At 33.5% G+C, this 20,528-nt stretch overlaps 3 protein-coding genes across 4 annotated transcripts; all 3 read left to right on the top strand.

The window, feature by feature from the left end:
* Positions 1-341: 341 nt before the first annotated feature.
* On the top strand, positions 342-3,933 carry LOC123892205 (nuclear transport factor 2-like). The gene is made up of 6 exons (XM_045942022.1): positions 342-528; positions 632-676; positions 724-743; positions 844-978; positions 1,275-1,581; positions 1,908-3,933. Exons 1-6 carry the CDS (start codon positions 342-344, stop codon positions 2,228-2,230), a joined length of 1,017 nt encoding a protein of 338 aa, XP_045797978.1. The 3' UTR covers positions 2,231-3,933.
* Positions 3,934-9,634: 5,701 nt separating this feature from the next.
* On the top strand, positions 9,635-13,931 carry LOC123903005 (cryptochrome-1-like). The gene is made up of 4 exons (XM_045952858.1): positions 9,635-10,921; positions 11,811-12,032; positions 12,172-12,878; positions 13,179-13,931. The coding sequence occupies exons 1-4, from the start codon at positions 10,597-10,599 to the stop codon at positions 13,743-13,745; spliced, it is 1,821 nt and encodes a 606-aa protein (XP_045808814.1). The 5' UTR covers positions 9,635-10,596; the 3' UTR covers positions 13,746-13,931.
* A 1,240-nt stretch (positions 13,932-15,171) lies between these two features.
* Positions 15,172-17,851, top strand: LOC123902987 (serine/threonine-protein phosphatase PP1-like). Of its 2 annotated transcripts, none has more exons than XM_045952847.1 (4): positions 15,172-15,531; positions 16,159-16,718; positions 17,102-17,299; positions 17,472-17,851. In XM_045952847.1, exons 1-4 carry the CDS (start codon positions 15,357-15,359, stop codon positions 17,502-17,504), a joined length of 966 nt encoding a protein of 321 aa, XP_045808803.1. In that variant the 5' UTR covers positions 15,172-15,356; the 3' UTR covers positions 17,505-17,851. The 2 variants fall into 2 exon arrangements, with proteins under 2 accessions (XP_045808803.1, XP_045808795.1); XM_045952839.1 differs by having other exon boundaries at positions 15,196-15,531; positions 17,469-17,851.
* Positions 17,852-20,528: the final 2,677 nt, after the last annotated feature.

The following is a 20,528-nucleotide window of genomic DNA, read 5'->3' as shown; positions in this document are numbered from 1 at the left end:
TCTCTTTGATACTATTATTGGATTTGTTGTTGTGTATTATATTTTTAACTATATAGTAAAGTTGCTAGATGTGCTCTAATGATGTATTAGTAGTAATAGTGGACCTATAGCAAATAATACAATAATAGATAAATATAATAATCATCCACTAAAATGATTTTTTTTTTTTTACTTCCATATATGTAAGTTTTGATCACTTGTAAGCTTACATATAGAGTGATAGTTAGTGTTCGTTTCAGTTTGGTCTTGCCTTTTATCATGGTTTTTAAAGATAATGATTTATGTGTTGAAATGTATTGTTTATGTGGTTTTGAGAATGGATTGCGTTCATTGTCACTTCAATGACTCCTAGGATTGATTGCTTGTCCGAGGTGGTTCCCGGAAGAACATCTTGGAGGTTTACGGTTAGGGTTGCCAGAATTTGGGAGGTTTCCACTTATCTCAAAAAAAACCAGGTTAACTCCGTTGAAATGGTGCTTGTTGATTCAAAGGTTAGTTGTCTTGGATCTTTTTTTATTCATATGGACTGTTTTTTAGCTCATGTTTTTTGCACCTGTTTGGTTGTACTTTATCTGAATTTTGATCGTAAGCGGTTTCCTCGCCTTATTGGTTCTGGCTTGATTTTTTCTAGGGTACCAAGATCCATGCCACTGTAAGAAAACAATTGCTCTATTTGTTCCAGCGGAAGTTGGACGAGTGGTTGGTTTATACCATGTCCTTCTTTACCGTTGCTTGCAGCGCTGGTGCGTATCGGACTACTTTGCATCCTTACAAACTTGTGTTTCAGATGAAAACTAGGGTTGAGTTGTGTGAAGTGTTATAGTTTTTCTTTGATTTTTGCAGGTTGGTTCTTACTTCGTTGGACAGTACTATCAAGTTCTTCGTCAACAACCTGATCTTGTTCATCAGTTTTACTCTGATTCCAGCTCCATGATTCGTGTTGATGGTGATTATTCTGAGACTGCATCTGATGTGTTGGTAATATATATTATACTCGCTTAAAGTTTGATTTTTTATATTTTTTTCTGCAATTTGTTTAGATAGTTTTACATATGTTTATTAAGGGTTTTAGTTTTTGAGTTCATTAGATTGGTGTAGAGTTTAGGTGCTTTTTAATCAAGGGTGTAATTTTTAAGGAAAAGGAATGATTTGATGAAATAATGTTTTTGGTGTAGGTTTTAGGTGATTTTAATCATGAGGGTAATTTTTAATTTTATTTTGGTTTATTTAAATAATTGATGGTTGATTTGGTTGGATTGAATTGCGTTGTGCAGCATATTCATAATATTGTGACATCACTGAATTTTTCGACAATTGAGATCAAGACGATCAATTCTCTTGACTCTTGGGATGGAGGAGTGATTGTGATGGTTACGGGTGTTGTTAAGATCAAGGATGTGAACAGGAAGCAGAAGTTTGTTCAGACTTTCTTCCTTGCCCCTCAGGAGAAGGGTTATTTTGTGCTCAATGATATATTTCAATTTGTTCATGAGGAAGTAGTGCATCCAAATCTGGTACCGGTGACCTCTGAAAAGATTGACTCACAGCCACATGTGTCTGCTTCTTTTGCTGAGCCACCAGGTATATTGATTGTAGAATCATGTTTTTTGGACATCTGTAATCTTTTCTTACTAATCTAAATGGAAATATTTGTGTGGTTATCTGTTATACAAACTGAAACATCCAGCAATGAGTTTTTTGGTCTGTGCATTTGGTAACATCTTATTTACTAAACATTAGTTTTAAATAATATAGCATAGAAGAATTGGTTTCTTGGTGATGAATGATGATTATTAAAAAATGATGTTGACCAAGTCTAAAAGATGCATGTTTCTGTGATTATAACATCTTTATATTAAGAAAAATTATTGTGATTGTTTGGATTCTGAGTCTATTTTTTTTATCAGCTTCAGACTATGGTTTTGAGGAAGAAGCAAGGGAATATGTCAACTCAGTTCATATAGACGATGATCCGGTGGACAAGTATAGTCTTCCTGAGCAGCATCAGCAGCTACAAGAAGATTTCGAATCTGAAGTTGTGGTGGAGGAAACTCCTGCACAGGAGGCATCTCCACAGGTGTATAGTGTTGCACAAACTATCCGTGAAACCCCTGTTGCTCATGTGGAAGAGTTGTATGAGGAGCCTGCTAAGAAAACTTATGCATCTATTGTATGTACAACTGGCAGTTATCTTTTTTGTTCATTAGAAAACTTTTTTTGTTTGTTTTAGTTTTGATACAGTGTCAGTAAAATTTCTTTACATTGCCAATAAACAAAGTATGGACTATGCATTGTGATAAGTTGATTTTTTGGGCAAAGATATGCAAGGAGAGGAAGAGTGTTTCCAGATCTGTTGCCGATGAGAAAGAGGCATATGAGTATATTGTTAACTATATAGGAAAAAGTTTTAGTTGGATTAAAAAGTTTTAGTTGGATTGATAAGACATTTTGTGAGAAATTGAACCTGTTGTTGGTCTTGTCTTCATGAATTGGGTTCAAAATATGTAGCAAAGTAATTTGATTTTTCCTATTAGTGTTTGGTCTTGTCGTCTTAATTTCCATAAGTAAACTGATAACGGGCTACTTGTGTCCCACTTGGGAAAATACAATGTTTTCAATGTCTTTTTAATCACTTTAAGTTATCTAACGCGGGTAACGGGTACGGGTATGGGGATTTAGGTACCTATAAGGTATGAACACGGGTACAAAAGTTGTTATCCGCGCGGATATGAGAATGAGTACGAGTATTTTTTAAAACTGCGGGTATGGGGATGAGTACTATAGTACCCTACCCATTGTCATCCCTACTATATGGTACTTAATTTAGTTTTTTTATTTTAAAAAAATTTGACTAATATTTTAAGTTTCAAATGGGTTAGCCTATTTTAACAGCTCTATCTACCTCACGCAGGAAAATATTTGGGTTAGCCTATTTTAACCCTGCTTATCTTTATATAAGTTTATTAATTATAGATTTATGTCAACCCGTGCGAAGCACGGTAACACCCTCAACAACTTACCGGAAGCTTTTACATTGGAATATATTCTAATTATATTTCATCATATAAACCTTTATATAGATATTTAAAAAAGCAATATTATGATATGATACTAGATTTATGCATACTTGTTATTTATTGTCTAAATACCATGAAATATGTTAACTGATATTCATCCAATTTTCCCTTATTCTCTTTAACTGAAATGCTAAAGGAAAGATGCAAGAGGGTTGTACTTTTGTTATGGGATAAAATACCATTTTGAATTTAAAAGTGCAACTCACTTTCATATCGGTCTATAAATATATCAAAATTATAAATATATTTATAAATATTTTTTTATTAGTCATTTTAATGATGAAACATAATTTTTAGATAGTTATTTATTTCTTGAATATATATTTTATTGGTTAATTTAACCTACAAAATTACTAATAAAAGAAATATGTTTGCAATTTTTATACTCCACCGTGATAATTGATGAAACCCAATCCAACACTTAGTGGTAATTCAAATGGAACGCTGGCCCCTCATTTCATTATCTGATGCCTTGCCGACCCATGTGTGTGAAGGATATTCTTTTTGACAAAGACACTATGGATCATCTTCATTTCCTAAAAGAAACGTAATTGTTGAGCTTAAACAAGCAGCATACCTATGTGATGGGAATTCGTTGATAGTATGAAAGGAAACACAAAATTGTATGTTTGAATTGGTGACGAGTTTGGATAAATTACAGTGACACTGCGGTTTCATTTAAACTTTAATGTGTAGTTTTTGCTAAAATCAGAATGAGTTACCGGTGATTCTTCCAAACTTCGCTTCAATACAAACATACACACAGTGACAACATTGACTACCGGTGTAGTTTTTGTATGATATTTAACATTAACATCTTTTCCATTCAATGTGAAACTCTTACTTAGACTTGTCATTCCAACACATAGTACTATTAGTACTGAAGTGCAAATGGACCCAATTATTTATTTAAAAATAAATAAAAAATGAGTGGAGCTCTTATAGTTGAAGAAAAGACCACGAGTAGCTTGCCAAGCACACTATCATAAATTTGCAGTATACCATGATTTTCTCAGTGCACAAAGTTGAGCAGAAATATATGCATAAAATCTTTATTCTTCGGTTAATAATAATTTAACATGTAAACAGATTTAACTTAATCATATTTGTGACATTGAAAATTTGATCTAGCATTCTAGACATAATCCCCTTTGATTTTCTCTTCTTGCCATCTACATTTTCTTACCAATTGGCCGTGGAGGGATACTCTGCTCATGCTAAAGAAATTTGATGGATCGACTTTAGTTTTCACCTTTACTAACCTATTATAGTTACCCTTAAAATACCTATAACCCCAAGAGTAAGCCAATGAAAGGCTTGTATTTTAAGATGTTTTCTCTCCCGACCCCCCTCATTTCTTTTCTACCCCTCAAAAATATAATTTTGCCCCTTGCGGTTTCAACCATTTTTGCCAAAAAACTTCGGTTCGTATTCACCGAAGCCAAATATTAGACCATTTCGGTAACTGCAAACCGAACATTAGCATTTTCGGTACACAAAAAACGAACGTCAGCTTGTTCGGTATCTGCGAACCGAAATGTCCTAGATTTCGGTACGTTGGTCGCTGGAATTAGGTCATTTTCAGTAGAAGTTTACCGAAATAATTGTTTCGGTACCTGCGAACCGAAATGTCCCAGATTTCGGTAAGTGGTTACCGAAATTTATCAGCATGTCAGCTTATTTCGGTTCGTATAAACCGCAGTACCCCCAAGAGCAAAAACGGAAATTCAGGGGGTAGAAAAGAATTGAGGGGGGTCGGGAGAGAAAACATCGTATTTTAATGTTCAAGCCTTATATATATCCGGGTTTGGCGAGCTAGCCCAAGCCGGTTAGTCCATTTTAATAGTTTTACTTCAAAATAAATTATAGTTGTGTAAAAAATAGTTTTACTTCAACTCTTTATTATAGTTGCAAAATAAATTATAGCCAATAATTGTTAACAAATATTGTGTATTTTTTTTACTGCGTGTCTCTCACATAACATATATCTATTTATTTTATTTATATTATTATATAATAATATATGTATATCAATTTTAAAAAATAAAACTTTATTAAACCTTATATATTTTTAATAAAAATATTTATTTATAAGATAATACAAACTCAATGTGAATATATCAACAAATATATGAATTTTAGCATAAGGTTAGTAATGATTTTGTTTATAATTTTCATTAGTCGACATTAAAATCTCTTAAAGTATGAGTATGTTTCCGAATCACTTTAGTAGTTAGTTACATTCTATGATTAGGATTTCCTTTTAATCAGAATGAGTCAATAATCAATCTTAATATTAAAGTTAATAAATTGATTTTTTATTTATTTATTTAACTTTGTACTAGGATACAATTCTTAAACTTTTTGAAACCCAAAAAATATTCATCTTTTATTTTTTAAGAGACTGATTAATATTTGTTTATATTTAAACCATTGTATTTGTTGATATTTAAACCATCATATTTTAAGAGACCGATTAGGTTTATGTTGTGATTACAAAAGGGAAAACATATAAAATTCAAATAACAAAGGTTGTTACCCAAACGGGTATGAGAATGGAGACATGTATTTTTTCAACGTGCGGGTATGAGAATATGTATCATAGTACTCTTACCATACCTTACCCATTGTCATCTCTAATAGTCAAAATATTTATCATAAAATAATTATACAAAAATATTTTCAATGATACATCATAATTTTAGTCTAAGTTTTAATCTCCCAAAATTCTTATCATTGATATTATAAAAATTTAATTTTAAATTTAATCCACCCGTGCGAAGCACGGGTAAAACCCTAGTAATACACAAAATAACCAAAGCCTCATATATCTTTTTAAAATTTATTTTATATCTTCCATTAAATTTTATCGTAAATTTAAGTGATATTTTTATTGTTTATGACATACAAGTACGGGCGGATACATAAACTTTAATAAATGAGGTCAAAATCATAACATAAAAAAAAAGTTGTTATTTTTCTTTGAGGAAAATATAACAACACATTTTTTTAGGAAAATATAAGTTGTTATATCAATGTAATAATAACAACACATTTTTGAGTAAAAAAAATAATAACACATTTTTATACAAAATTAATCAATATTCTTAAGACACTCATTAGTTTTGGCGTGATGTCGAGTAGGAGGCGGGTGAATACTCTATCTCATATTGTGGTGAATGATGTGGTTATAAAGAGGGTGCCTGGTATTCGAGAGGCGGTGTTTAATCACTTTCGCTCAGTGAGGGTAGCTAGACCCAGTATTGCTAACCGTCAATTTAATTCTATTAGTGAAGCTGATGCTTATTATCTGGAACGTCCGTTTGATGAGGAAGAGGTAAAACAAGCAGTGTGGGAGTGTGACAATTTCAAGAGTCCAGGCCCTGATGGGATCAACTTTGGTTTCATAAAAGACTTCTGGGCGGATATCAAAGGTGATTTCATGAGGTTTTTGTTAGAATTTTATTCTAATGGTCGATTGGTCAAAGGTTCTAATTGCACGTTAATCGTTTTCATTACTAAGGTGGAAAATCCTCAGAGAATTGCAGATTATCGTCCTATCTCTCTGGTAGGATGCATGTATAAAGTTATAGCAAAGGTATTGGTCAACAGGTTGAAGTCGGTGATTGGTAAGGTCACCTCAGAGACCCAATCAACTTTTGTCAAAGATCGGCAAATTTTGGATGGTATACTCATTGCAAATGAAGTGGTTGATGATGCAATGTAACGAAAGAAAGAGTTGCTTATGTTCAAGGTTGACTTTGAGAAGGCTTATGATTCAGTGGAGCGGGGTATCTTGATTCAGTAATGATTAAAATGTGGTTTTTCGAATTTCGACAAAATGGAGGCAGTGGATCATGACTTGTGTTAGTACTGCGACTGTTTCAATGCTTGTCAATGGAAGCTCTACAAATGAGTTCAGTATGAGGCGTGGGTTGAGACAAGGGGACCCCCTTTCCCCTTTTTTGTTTTTGATTGCTACTGAAGGCCTTAATGTTATGCTCAAAGCTTCGATTGATACAAGCTTGTTTAAAGGGTATCGGGTGGGCACTAAAGCCAATTCTCTTGTTTATATTTCTCATTTACAATTTGCTGATGATACTTTGATTGTTGGTGAGAAAAGTTGGGCAAATATTCGTGTTCTGAAGGCTAATCTTACGTTGTTTGAGTTGATATCTGGGTTGAAGGTCAATTTTCACAAAAGTATATTGGTTGGTGTGAATATAGCTGAAGCTTGGTTGAGAGATGCAGCATTAGTGCTCAATTGTAAATTGGGTCATATTCCTTTTCTCTACCTGGGACTCCCGATTGGAGGTAATGCGAACCGAAATTCGTTTTGGTCTAGTTTGGTTGATAAAATCCGTTGTAAATTGTCTCTGTGGAAAAGTCGTCATCTATCTATGGGTGGTCGATTGGTATTACTCAAATTAGTTTTGTCCTCAATTCCGGTTTACTTTCTTTCATTCTTTAAGGCTCTGACAAGTACCATTTCTTTAATTGAATTTATTTTTAAAGATTTTTTATGGGGTAGGAGTGAGGAGTCTAGGAAAATAAATTGGATTAAATGAGATAAAATTTGTCTTGATAAGGAGTATGGAGGTCTAGGGGTTCGTAGAGTGAAGGAATTTAATATTTCTCTTCTTGGCAAGTGGTGTTGGAGGTTGTTGCAGGAACCTGAGAGTTTGTGGTTTAAAGTTTTGGCGGCTAAATATGAGATGAGGGATGTTGGGGGTAATAAAACATCTAGCTGGTGGAAAGATATCAATAGTATTAGGTTTGGGAATGATGTGGGGGTTGGGAGCTGGTTTGGTGATAATGTTGTAAAGAGGTTAGTGGATGGAGAAAAGACTTTGTTTTGGAAGGATAATTGGGTTGATGGGACTTCGTTGAAATCTCAATTTGGTAGATTGTATGATTTGTGCTTAGATAAGAAGGTGACCGTGGTAGATATGTGTAGGCTCGGGTGGGAGTTAGGAGGGAATGAGTGGCGGTGGCGTAGGCGTTTGTTTGCTTGGGAGGAACAATTGTGGGGCGATTGTTGTACTATTGTGGCTAATGTTGTGTTGCAATTTGATTCTCCTGATGTGTGGGAATGGATTCCCGATCATGATACATGTTATTTAGTAGGTGGAGCTTATCATCCGTTGACTCACATGTATCCTCGTGAGATGTCTCATCACAATGATCTTATTTGGAATAAGCTTGTACCATCAAAGGTGTCCACTTTTGCTTGGCGGTTTATTAATGACAGGTTACCCACAAAGTTTAATCTTTTTACGCGTGGATGTTTACGTAATGACTCGTTGTTTTGCTCAGTTGGTTGTGATTCTATTTAAGATATTCATCATCTATTTTTGAATTGCCCCGTTTTTGGTGCGGTTTGGAGTGCCATCATTTCTGGTTGGGGATTACTTGTGTTCTCCCTGATAATGCAATGTTGTTGGCTTCCCAATTTTGTGATGCTCATGGTTTTAGCAAAAATATTAAAACATGTTTACAAGCAGTTTGGTTAGCCTCAATCTGGTCTATTTGAAAAGCTAGAAATGATAAAGTGTTCAATGGAAAGAGAGTTACTATTGACAGGTTAATCTTTACCATCAAATTTCAAGCCTGGTGGTGGTTTAAGGCGAGGAAAAAAGGTTTTTGTATAGGGCTCAACACAAGATGATTCTATGCTTTGTTTGTTTTTCTTTGTGTATGAACTCTTATCTTTAGACACACATTGTGCTTAATTTTTTAATATATTTCTTTGGCTTCTTAAAAAAAAAAGTATTTTTATTAATTTTATAATTTATTGCAGTGTAATCAATTGACTATGACAATTATACCATATAAGTGGGGTCACATTATAATATAAAAAAGATTAAGTTGTCAATGTTATTTAAAGGAAAACGATTCTCTTCAATGATATAATGCTGCTGTGGAATCTCAACCATTAATTCTCTATTGATCCAATAGATCTCATATAATTAGATGACTATAATAACACTAGAGACTCTATAGAAAAACCCACTACAAAAAACCATTCCACAATCCAAACACTCAATTTTTGTGTTTTCAGTATCATAATTAACCATTAACCACTCAATTTAAACACTTTTTTTGTTTTTTTTTTTTTTGATAAGCCTCAATTTAAACACTTAACATACCTCATTAACCATTTATTTATGTAATAATTATAAAATGACTTAATACATTAGCTAACCACTAAAACATAACCATCAATCGTTAGTTAGTCCAGTTTTGAATAACGCTGAACTTGATAAAGAGGACCGTGGTTCAATCACTCGCAATTGCGATTAAGAGGAGGCTAGAACCGCTTAATGTCAAAATTAATCCGCAAACCATATTAAACGGCCTAGTGGACCGGATACTGTGGTAATAAAAAAAAACTCATTGCTACATATGTAATGGAAAGTGACTTATTTCCAAATGGATAATGACTCCTCATAATTTAGTTAAGCCTGCCCATTATCAAAAATTAAATTTCAATAAAAATAAAGAAAATGTTAAAAAAATATACTGTTGAGATATTATTTCTTGATCCATCCCATGATATACTAACATTACTGTTGACCCTACCCATCATCCCACCACTGTCCTATTTTCTTCATTGCATGTTCCCCACGTGATATTTCACTCAAAGTTGGATCCTATTATTAACACAAAAGACAAAAACACAGTTTCATTATTTTTCACAATCAATCACAATATTCAACATCTCACTTCAACACTAAAATTCCATTTTAATATCTATCTAGTCTTGTAACTCAGATTTGAAGATCCTTTGTAGCTTTAATTTCAAGAGTTTATATTTCTTTCTCTAATTATCTTTTTTAGCTATACTTTGACTTTTCCTTGCTTTGTTCATCATGTTCTTTAGTCAGAAAATTTTCCATTAACATGTTTTTATATTATTTGTTAGATTCAGGTTATTGAGTGAGACATGTAGGGAAAGGTTTCTATGACTTAGATTTTGATTGCATACTTTTTTAGAAAACAAACTGCCATAGTTTTTGGAGATAGATTTGACATACATACCTAAGAGTTAAGTCAATTTTGATAGTGATTTGAGTCTATCTTGTGTTGTGCTTAGTATATAGATAGCTTTAAGTTATTGAAAGAATCTTAGATCCAGTGATTGGATATCTGTACTTTTTTTTGGTTTCTCATAGATTTCCGCTACAGGAAGTAATCCTGTTCGAACCACTGTCAGACACTAAATATGACACGTATCTGAATCGGGATATGTGTTACTTTGTTTTGTGTTTTTTAGTAATCTTTACTAGGAAAGAGATGAACTTTTGAAGGATAAAACATCAATTTGTGTGTAAAAGTAGATTCCCTTCGCAAGAAGTAATCCTGTTCGAACCACTGTCAGACACTAAATATAACGCCTATCTGAATCGGGACATGTGTTATTTTGTTTTGTGCTGTTAAGAATCTTTACTAGGAAAGAGATGATTTGTGTGAAAAATTAGAGACTTTAGGAGATGCTACTAATAGTTTTGGATTTGGTATGAAAAATCTGAAAATGGGTATGAATAGAACAATTGTTTGGTTTAGGAGGGACTTAAGAATTGAGGACAATCCTGCATTAGCTGCTGCTGCAAGAGATGGTTCTGTTTTTCCTGTCTTTATTTGGTGTCCTAAAGAGGAAGGAGAGTTTTATCCAGGTAGAGTTTCGAGGTGGTGGTTGAAACAATCTCTTGTTCACTTGGATCAGTCTTTGAAATCTCTTGGAGCTGGACTTGTTCTTATCAAAACTGATAGTACTGTTAAAGCACTTTTGGAATGTGTAAATGCTGTTCAAGCTACAAAAGTTGTGTTTAATCATCTTTATGGTAAGTGCTTTTCTCCAAAAACTAGCTTTCTTTTGTAGAATTTAACTTTCTTTGTTGAACTTGAATGTGTTTGACAAATTTGTATTTGCTTCCTATTACTATATCAGTCATTTTAGGATCCTCTTGACTAAATCACGAGAATTAAGGCTTTGTTTGGATTGGTGGGTGATGGAATGGAATGGAGTGGAATGGAATTGAATTAAGAAAATCGATAGCAGTATTAAATTTATTGACAATTGGTATTTTTTTACAAATTCATCCTTCATGAGAGAATAAGCATATGTATGATATCACAGTGAATATGTCAGAATCACGGTGATCCATTATGATTTTCCAAAAGCTACACTCTGTAACTTCTACAAAATCACGGGAAGTCACCGTTATTCTGACATATTCACCATGTAGTTGAAGCGTATGTTGACAAAGGAATACTTAATGTAGTTGAAAATGTGTGAAATACTTAATGTAGTTGAAAATGTTGACAAAGGAATAGTATTTATTACAAATTAGAAGCGTATGTTGACAAAGGAATACTTAATGTAGTTGAAAATGTGAAGGGTCCTATAAAAATCATTCTTTAAGTATCAGAAGATTTGTTTACAAATCATCTAGCAGATAACTATACAAGTATTTGTAGGAACCTCTTTGTTTATGTGGATGGAAACACAAATTTTTAAACATTCATGGAATTCTCGTTATCCTTAGCTATGTGTGAAAGTGAAATTGGTCATTCGATGAATGAGTGTGACGGTTTTTCTATTTGGTTGAGACTTGACATGAGGCTCGATAGCATTAGTGCATCATCATTGACAGAAAAAATATTTTCTGATATATTTCATATCAATACGATGCTAGATACCTGATCTATAACCTATAATATTTTTAACAGATCCAATTTCACTCGTTCGTGATCACAACATCAAAGAAAAATTACTAGCTCTTGGTATTTCTGTGCAAAGCTACAATGGAGACTTGTTGTATGAACCGTGGGATATATATGACGATAGTGGACATGCATATACAACTTTTGATCCTTTTTGGAATAGATGCTTGCAAATGCAAATGAAAACTTATTCTCTCATTCCTCCTTGTCAATTAATTCCAGCTCAAGGTACAACTATAAATTGTTATCAGTATCTTATGATACATGCGAGTCGTATCCTTATCGATAAGAATCTCTTGTGTGTATCTATTTGGACATGAATCCTAATCGATAAGAATCTCTGTTTGTTTTCGTGTTTTGATGATAGGAAAAGTTGAGAAATATTCAATTGAGCAACTAGGTCTTGAAGATGAGTTAGAAAAATCCAGCAATGCATTATTAGGAAGAGCATGGTGTCCAGGTTGGAGCAAAAGTGACAAGGCATTAACAGAATTTGTCGAAAACCACCTACTTCACTACTCGAAAAACAGATTAAAACTTGATGGTGAATCAACCTCACTCTTATCTCCATATATTCATTTCGGAGAATTGAGTGTGAGGAAAGTATTTCAATTGGTGCGAACGAAACAGATATTATGGAAAAATGAAGGAAACATCGTCGGTGAAGAGAGTGCAACGTTTTTTCTCAGGGCCATTGGATTTAGAGAGTACTCGCGTTATCTTTGTTTTGGTTATCCGTTCACCGTCGAGAGGCCATTGTTAGGGAACTTGAAATTTTTTCCTTGGAATACTGATCCTTCGAAATTTAGAGCTTGGAGGCAAGGTAGGACTGGCTATCCATTAGTTGATGCAGGAATGAGAGAGCTTTGGGCGACTGGATGGATACATAACAAAATGCGAGTCATAGTTTCGAGTTTTGCTGTCAAAATGTTGCTTATACCATGGAAATGGGGAATGAAATATTTTTGGGATACACTATTAGATGCTGATCTTGAAAGTGATATCTTGGGTTGGCAGTATATCTCAGGGAGCTTACCTGATGGTCACAAACTCGAGCGGTTGGATGATCCCGAGGTATGTCGCGTTTTCTTCTATTACAAGGTTTTACTATTTCTTTGTGTGATCAATATAACGTGTTTAACATAGGGAAATCATTCTTCGGCATCAATATTTCGATGTCAAATACAGTGTGATAAGTAAGAGACAGAGATGAATACATAGTATTTTGATGTCCAATACTATTTATTGCAGAAAAAGTTAATCCGAAATCTTTTTTTTCTTTTGGCATTAGCCCTCTGGTTCCCAGGGGAAGGGCCTCAGTAATCCGATAACATTTTAGAAAGAACACTAATTTTGTCTCACTTTTGTGAACAGATTCAAGGGATGAAATACGATCCAGAAGGCGAATACATTCGTCAATGGCTGCCTGAGTTAGCTAGAATTCCAACTGAGTGGATTCATCATCCATGGGATGCACCACTTATTGTGCTGACAGCATCAGGTGTAGAGTTAGGTCAAAACTATCCAAAACCAATCATCGATAAAGATTTGGCAAGAGAACAATTGGCTCAAGCTATATTCAAGATGTGGGAAAATGAAGCAGCTTCAAAACCTTCTAGCTCAAAAGATAGAAAAGAAGTTGTTGATGACAACAAAAATTTGGCCATTCCAAAAGTTTTCTTGAAGAACAAGGCACCACGCGGAGCTACTTCTTCGAATGACCAAAAGGTTCCAATACTTCAGAATCCTAAGATTAAGAGTGATCCTCCTAATAAGAAGAGAGTAAAATGTATGGATGAAGTTGAGAAGAAACAAGAAAATTCGCGTAATCATAGCGAGCATACTGAGGTGTCATGCATTGATCAAGAAGTACTGTGTTCTACTGCTGAATCTACATCCAAGAGACAGTGTTCAAGTTCTTGTTCTTTTTCTGTACCATAATAGTGTTTCTCATCTTCTTATGTAAAGTTGTCATGGCAATAACATGTTGACATGGAAAGGAACATAGTTCAAGCAAAGATGGTGAAAATAAAAGATAAATCAAAAGATAGTCTTAAACAAAGAGCATCTTTTTGTTGTAACTTTTTGAAAGTTTTGTTAAATATACACTAATCGAAAATTATGAGACATTTAGGAAAGAAAATTGAGGACGAGGAAATTATTATTAATAACTATTTACAATTGTCCTACTTGAGATTGGAACCATGTCCCTTGAGTCTAATAAGTTGACGCATTTCGGACAAAAAATTGTGAGATATTAAATGCACCCATTATTGGGTTTCAAGTGTGTGTGGTTAAATCTCACATCGAGATTATGTATGGGAAGAATGTTGGATTTATAAGAGAGGTGACCCATTAACCTAATGTCTTAAGGTTTTGGGTGGAAATGTGGCGTCTCTCTCTTGTGGTCTCGGAGCATTGATCCCATTGTTTCTCCCGAACTCCCCCGAACTCCCCAACACCCACTAATATTAAAGGTGGCTGTTAGGGTGAGAGCTTAATTAAGTCCTTCATCGAACCTACGAGACAAAACATAAAAAATAAAAGATTGTTAAATTCACTACATTATTTTTTTGGATTACAAGTCGCAGCCGGTAAATTTGCTATATGGAGAGAGTTTTGCTCTTTAAACCCCCTAATTGCTTTAGGCCCTCTTGTTTATAGGGTTAAAATTTCATTTTTATCCTAATTATTGTTCGAATCCAAACTTACGAACTGGGTTTAAAGGTAAAAAAAAAAACAGAATTTTAGGGGCTAAATAGCAAGAGATATGGAGATCTCCTACTAAATAAGGCCCTAGCCCTGCCCATACATAGAAACAGAGCAGCCATGTGTGTTGTTTAGCAAATTTATTTAAGGTGTTAAAAAGAGTGTTTCCGACACTTTTTTTTCTTTCTTTTTTCAACATTCTGGTTTTCGGGAAAAAGAGATATAATTCAGAGTTCAACTGTTAAGTAAATAAAATCTGGCAAAAAATTATTTTCACAAAAAATTGAACTCGAGTTCTTCCAAAGATAACACTCCTCTTCCATAAGCATCAATCTAAGAAATCTTGTAGCAATTATATCACATGAAAATATATTAGGTACATGCAATTGTCCACTCAGTTACCACTTAGTCACACTCCACTTTACTCCATATTCCTTCCCTTCAAGCCTCACCTTATATATATTCTTCATTCTTTCCTTCCATGTATAATGAATTTCTATTACTGATTTTATTTATATTTAAAGTTTACTCTTTACTTTTGTCAAAAAAAAAAAAAGTTTACTCTTTACTCCAACCGAATATATTCTTATCTTTCCAATTCAACTCCCACCATCCTTTTCCATTAACTCTAGAATCAGAACCAAAATATTAATGAATGAACCTCAAAAACATTATATATCAAAAACTAAAGCATTGATTCCTTTGTATGAGTTGTATAGTTACACCATTTGTTTCAAAGTATAATGTCAATTATTAAATATTATATAAGACACAATAACATCAACACAATGTTCTTTATTCTAGTTGCTATTTTTTTCTTTCTCTTTCTTTTTGTTCTTGATTATGGAAAGAAGGGTTCTTGATGGTATTATCAATAGGTTGCTTGAAGTTAGAGGAAGACCTGGAAAACAGGTTCAGCTTTCAGAAGGAGAAATCAAACAACTTTGTATGGTTTCTAGAGATATTTTCTTGAAACAGCCTAATCTTTTGGAACTTGAGGCACCAATTAAGATATGTGGTAACTATTTTTTCAACCTTATGTTTTGTTTTTATTTTAAATTATTTGATTTTTCTTAGTCAATTTATGTACATGGCCATGCTTTTCCATCATTGCTTTAATTTATAGAAAAAATAGAGAAACCAACTAATCATCGAGTTCAGCTAATTGTGTCTACGTTCATCCATTACGCAGTACTCCGAATTACAAAGGACAAGTTGTTAAGAATAATGATTGTTAGTTAGAGTTTCCATTAATTAGTTGGTTAGTTTGTTAATTAGATGGTTATAATTCTAAACACAAGCCGTGTTTAAAAATTTACCCCTGAATCGTACTATATTCTACTACCAAGATCTACGCGACCTAGGATCGCACCTTGGGTTTTGCAGTGACCGTCGAGCCCTCCTAATCATCAGGGCCTGGGATTTTCCACCCGGAGCACCAAACCCTCCTAGTTGTAACCCAACATACAAATGGGAACTCGCTCCTTGTACCAGGCTCAAGTTAGTTCAATCCTATGAAACACTGACATAGATAGGGACGCCGGACACAACACTGACACTGGTGCTACACAAATATATATGCATGTTGCCAAAAGAAAAGTTTTTTTTACTAGGAACTAATATATATGTTGTTTCATTTCACTAGGAGATATCCATGGTCAATATTCAGACCTATTAAGCCTATTTGAGCATGGTGGATTCCCTCCACGTTCCAACTACTTATTCTTAGGTGATTATGTAGACCGTGGAAAACAAAGCTTAGAAACAATATCACTTCTTCTAGCCTACAAAATCAAATATCCAGAAAACTTCTTCCTTCTAAGAGGAAACCACGAATGTGCTTCAATAAACCGCGTCTATGGATTCTACGACGAATGTAAAAGGCGATTCAATGTAAGGGTATGGAAGATATTTTCAGATTGTTTCAACTGTTTGCCGGTCGCGGCAATTGTCGATGAAAAGATTATATGTATGCATGGTGGATTGTCTCCTGAATTGCATAGTTTGAAACAGATAAGTAATTTGCCAAGGCCAAGTGAAGTTCCTGAAAGTGGTCTTTTGTGTGATCTTTTGTGGAGTGATCCTTGTAAAGATGTTCATGGTTGGGGTGTTAATGAACGTGGTGTTTCATTTACTTTTGGTGCAAGTAAGGTTGCAGAGTTTCTTCAAAGGCATGATCTTGACTTGATTTGTAGAGCTCATCAGGTTTTGTAAATTCATTTTCGTACTTTAATCTGTTAAATATATTTTTAGTACTTACAAAATCATGACTGTTCGCACCCATCGTTAGTTGGTCCGGTGGTGATTGGCGCTGGACTTGGTGGGGAGGACCACGGTTCGATCCCCCGCAACTGCGGTCGGGAGGGGGCTGGAACCACTTGCGTTTATTTTATCTAGAGACCAAACGTGGTCTCATAGTCTTTTCGAGGACTAAAATGAATATTCACTCTTAAAAAATTTAAGGACTAAAGTTAAACAGCTGTGATTTCATTGCACCAACATATTTAAATCAAAGTTTAAATATGAAATTTTTATAACAAGAGTTTATTAAGTATATGATTAACTTGATTGTGTATTGTTTTGTAAAGGTTGTTGAAGATGGATATGAGTTTTTTGCTAATAGACAACTTGTGACTATATTTTCTGCTCCTAATTACTGTGGAGAATTTGACAATGCTGGAGCAATGATGAGTGTTGATGAAACACTTATGTGTTCTTTTCAGATATTAAAACCTGTGGATCATAAAATGCCTAAGTTTGGTTTTAGAAGTTCAACTTCATTCAAGGTTAGTACTACAACAAAAAAATCCTTATATTTAATTTTACGGTGAACACTCTGGTACACATCTTATTTAAATATGTATCTGTACATTTGTCTGCAAACGGCCAAAATAACAATGTTTAAGGTAAACTTTATGCCTTGAAATTAATTTAATCCAATTATTTTATATGCAGAAGGCATTTCTTGGTGCTAAAGTAAGAGCTGATTGAGCTGACTAAAATCACAAAACTTTGGAATATAGATAAAACTGACTCTGAAAAAGTTATATCTTTATTCACTAAATGTGAAATAACACTATAACTGTCAATTTGGAAGAACAGAGAAGATTTAGTATTAATTGCTGGCACATGAATTTCACTATGTAACATTTATAATGTTGTTAACACAAATGGAGGGCTCAGGTTTTTTTTTTCTTTAAGCTTTTTGTGTGAGAGATATTTTTCTAATGATTCCTCTATTCATATCTCTGTTTTGTACTACAATGGCAGCATTGCTGCTGATTTAATAATTAGTGTAATTGCTTTGTAATATTAATATATCATCAAGTTACTTGAAATTGCTCCTCTTGCACAGCTACTTTTGACGGATATTTGGATTCTCTACGTTAAAAATTCTTAAAATTCCCCGACATTACTTTGCTCTATTGTCTATATTCAATTGAAGTTAAATGGTTTGATAAAGAACTTAATATTAATAATTAACAAAATTTGAAAATCGTAAACACAATTCAAACTCGTCATTTCTTGTGTTTCCTCATGCACCTTCACAATGATCAAACAATTCTTGGTAAGAAACTAACACTTCACCAATTCGAAAGTGCATGTCGATGGTGTCTTCAGAGAAAAGAACTAACTTTCCTCGCACCACTACCTCCTTCTTTTGAGTCGGGTTGGTGAGATTGGAGCATAACTCCTTCACTGGTTGAGAGTTGTAAGAATGGGGGTGTTTGCAAAAAGTTTCTCCATTCAAGGAGAGTAATCACCTTGTTGTTGGATATGCCTTGAAATCTTAGTTACAAGAAGTCAGAAAAATCTTTGTCGAATCTTTTTGCATCTTTGATAAGCAGGCCGCAAGCCCATGCTTGCTCCTGCCCAAGTCCGTCCCTGGTGATAGGCAGGCCGCAAACACATAGTTATATCATCGTGATAAAAGATATCAATCTCATGAGGACATTTTTTTTTATGGAACTCATGAGGACCGTAAACATACAAGATATATAATTCATCTATACATCGTGTCTATTTAGAAAAAGTAGATATTTTGAAGGATTGATTTGGTTCTTAAGAAAATATTTGATAAAATAAAATATTCTAGGTTCACCACAAGTGTATCCTCATTGCTTACCACATAAAAACCTTTAAGAGTGTGTTTGGATGGGGGAATTTTTTGAGGTAAAGTAATATTTTGAGGGAATTTAAATGATTTGAGGTGAATTCCATTGTTTGGACGATAATTTGAAGCATTTTCAAAATGATGGAAATTTATGAAGTATTTTGTTCAAGTTAAATTTAGAGAATTTCAAAATGACACATAAAACCAAAGAATTTATGGTTTATAGTCAATTATAGCCGATTTTATGGTTTATAGTCGATTATAGCCGATTTATGGTTTTTGACCGATTTTTGGTTTTTTCGCCGATTTTTTTGGTTTTTCTGCCGATTTAATGGTTGATAGTCGATTTTAGGTTTTTTGGCCGATTTTATGGTTTTGGCCGATTTTAGGTTTTTCGGCCGATTTTTTCGGTTTTTCGGTCAATTTTTTGGGTTTAGGATCGATTTTTTTAAAATAAATAAAATTAAATGAAGAAAATTCAATTACATTATCCAAACAAAGAATTTTACAATTGATGGAATTTCAACACTTTAAACACTGGAATTTGAAAATCATGGGAATTCAATTGCATCAATTGAATTGCCTAGTATTTAAAATCCCTTGAATTTCTAGAATCGCTCGTCCAAACACACTCTTAGATTATTCTCATATTTCAAAGTTCTTGTCCAATCATATACTACCTCCGTCTCAAAAATAAAATTTTTATTAGTAAAAATTTATAAAGTAATATAAAATTCTTATTTATTTGTATAAACTTAAAAATAAATCAATACAAACGAGTTTTAAGTCAATGAAAAAATTAATAATTGACTTTTCTGGTACAAATTAATAATAATTGACTTTTTATTTTTAATACAAAATAATAATTGACTTTTTATTTTTAATACAAAATAATAATTGACTTTATTTTTTTGGCACAAATAGTAGTTGACTTTATTCACGGATTATACTTACCATATATACCCACGTAACGTAACATACACCGTCATCATAGTCTAATTGCGAGTGGCTTGATATGGCAAGCAGTGGGCACGAGTTGTGTTATATTTTTTGAATGCCGAGAGTGTTTGGTACTTGTACGTTTGATATTATTATTTTTTTTTATGAAATTTTGTACTTGACATTTCAATTAAACCAAAATTTTGTTACGTAATACTTTTTAAAAAATAAAATTACGCCTGACAATCCAAACCAACATTTTTTTTACAATAAGCCGGAGATCGAAGGTAGGACCTATAACGTACTACTCAAACAGTCAAATTTCTCACCACTAGATCAAACCTAGTGGTTTATTTTTATTTTTAATTTAGAAAAAGAATACGTTAGTATAATTTTATTTTAGGTAAGAATAATTTTTAAGCAGTTTTGAATTTTTTCTCTCTTATAATTTGGGAGATTTAGCCTGCATTTTTTTAAAAACAATTTTAGTTTTATTTTAATCTTTCCATAAACCTAATGCTTAAGATTTTGGATTAAGATATAATGTTAAATTCACTTGGGTGTGGTTATGGTGCATAAGCCCAAACTTATGCACCATGCATAAACTTGCTTCCTACACCCACCATATTTGCTTCCTACACCAAAAGTCAATCAAAGGTCAGCCAAAGCCCAAAATTAGGCAATCCATTACTCGCGCGCCCCCATATACTACCTTATTACTTGCGCCTCCCTTTTGCTTAGCGCACCCCCCCAATTTTTTTTTCCTTTTTCTCCTAGATTTCATGTGAGCCCCCTAATTTTGTTTCCTCCCCTAGATTTCTAGCGCCCCCAATTTTTTTCCCTCCTCCAAACTTCTAGCGCACCCCCCCCCAAATTTCTAGCGCGCGCCCCGTTTCCAATTAAATAATAACTTTTGTTCCTTTGAAGTATATATTATAAAAATCCATTTTTAATTAATTTTC

This window comes from Trifolium pratense, linkage group LG1 (genome assembly GCF_020283565.1).
Source record: "Trifolium pratense cultivar HEN17-A07 linkage group LG1, ARS_RC_1.1, whole genome shotgun sequence".
Taxonomy (NCBI): Eukaryota; Viridiplantae; Streptophyta; class Magnoliopsida; order Fabales; family Fabaceae; genus Trifolium; species Trifolium pratense.
This window is presented reverse-complemented; position numbering and strand designations above follow the sequence as displayed.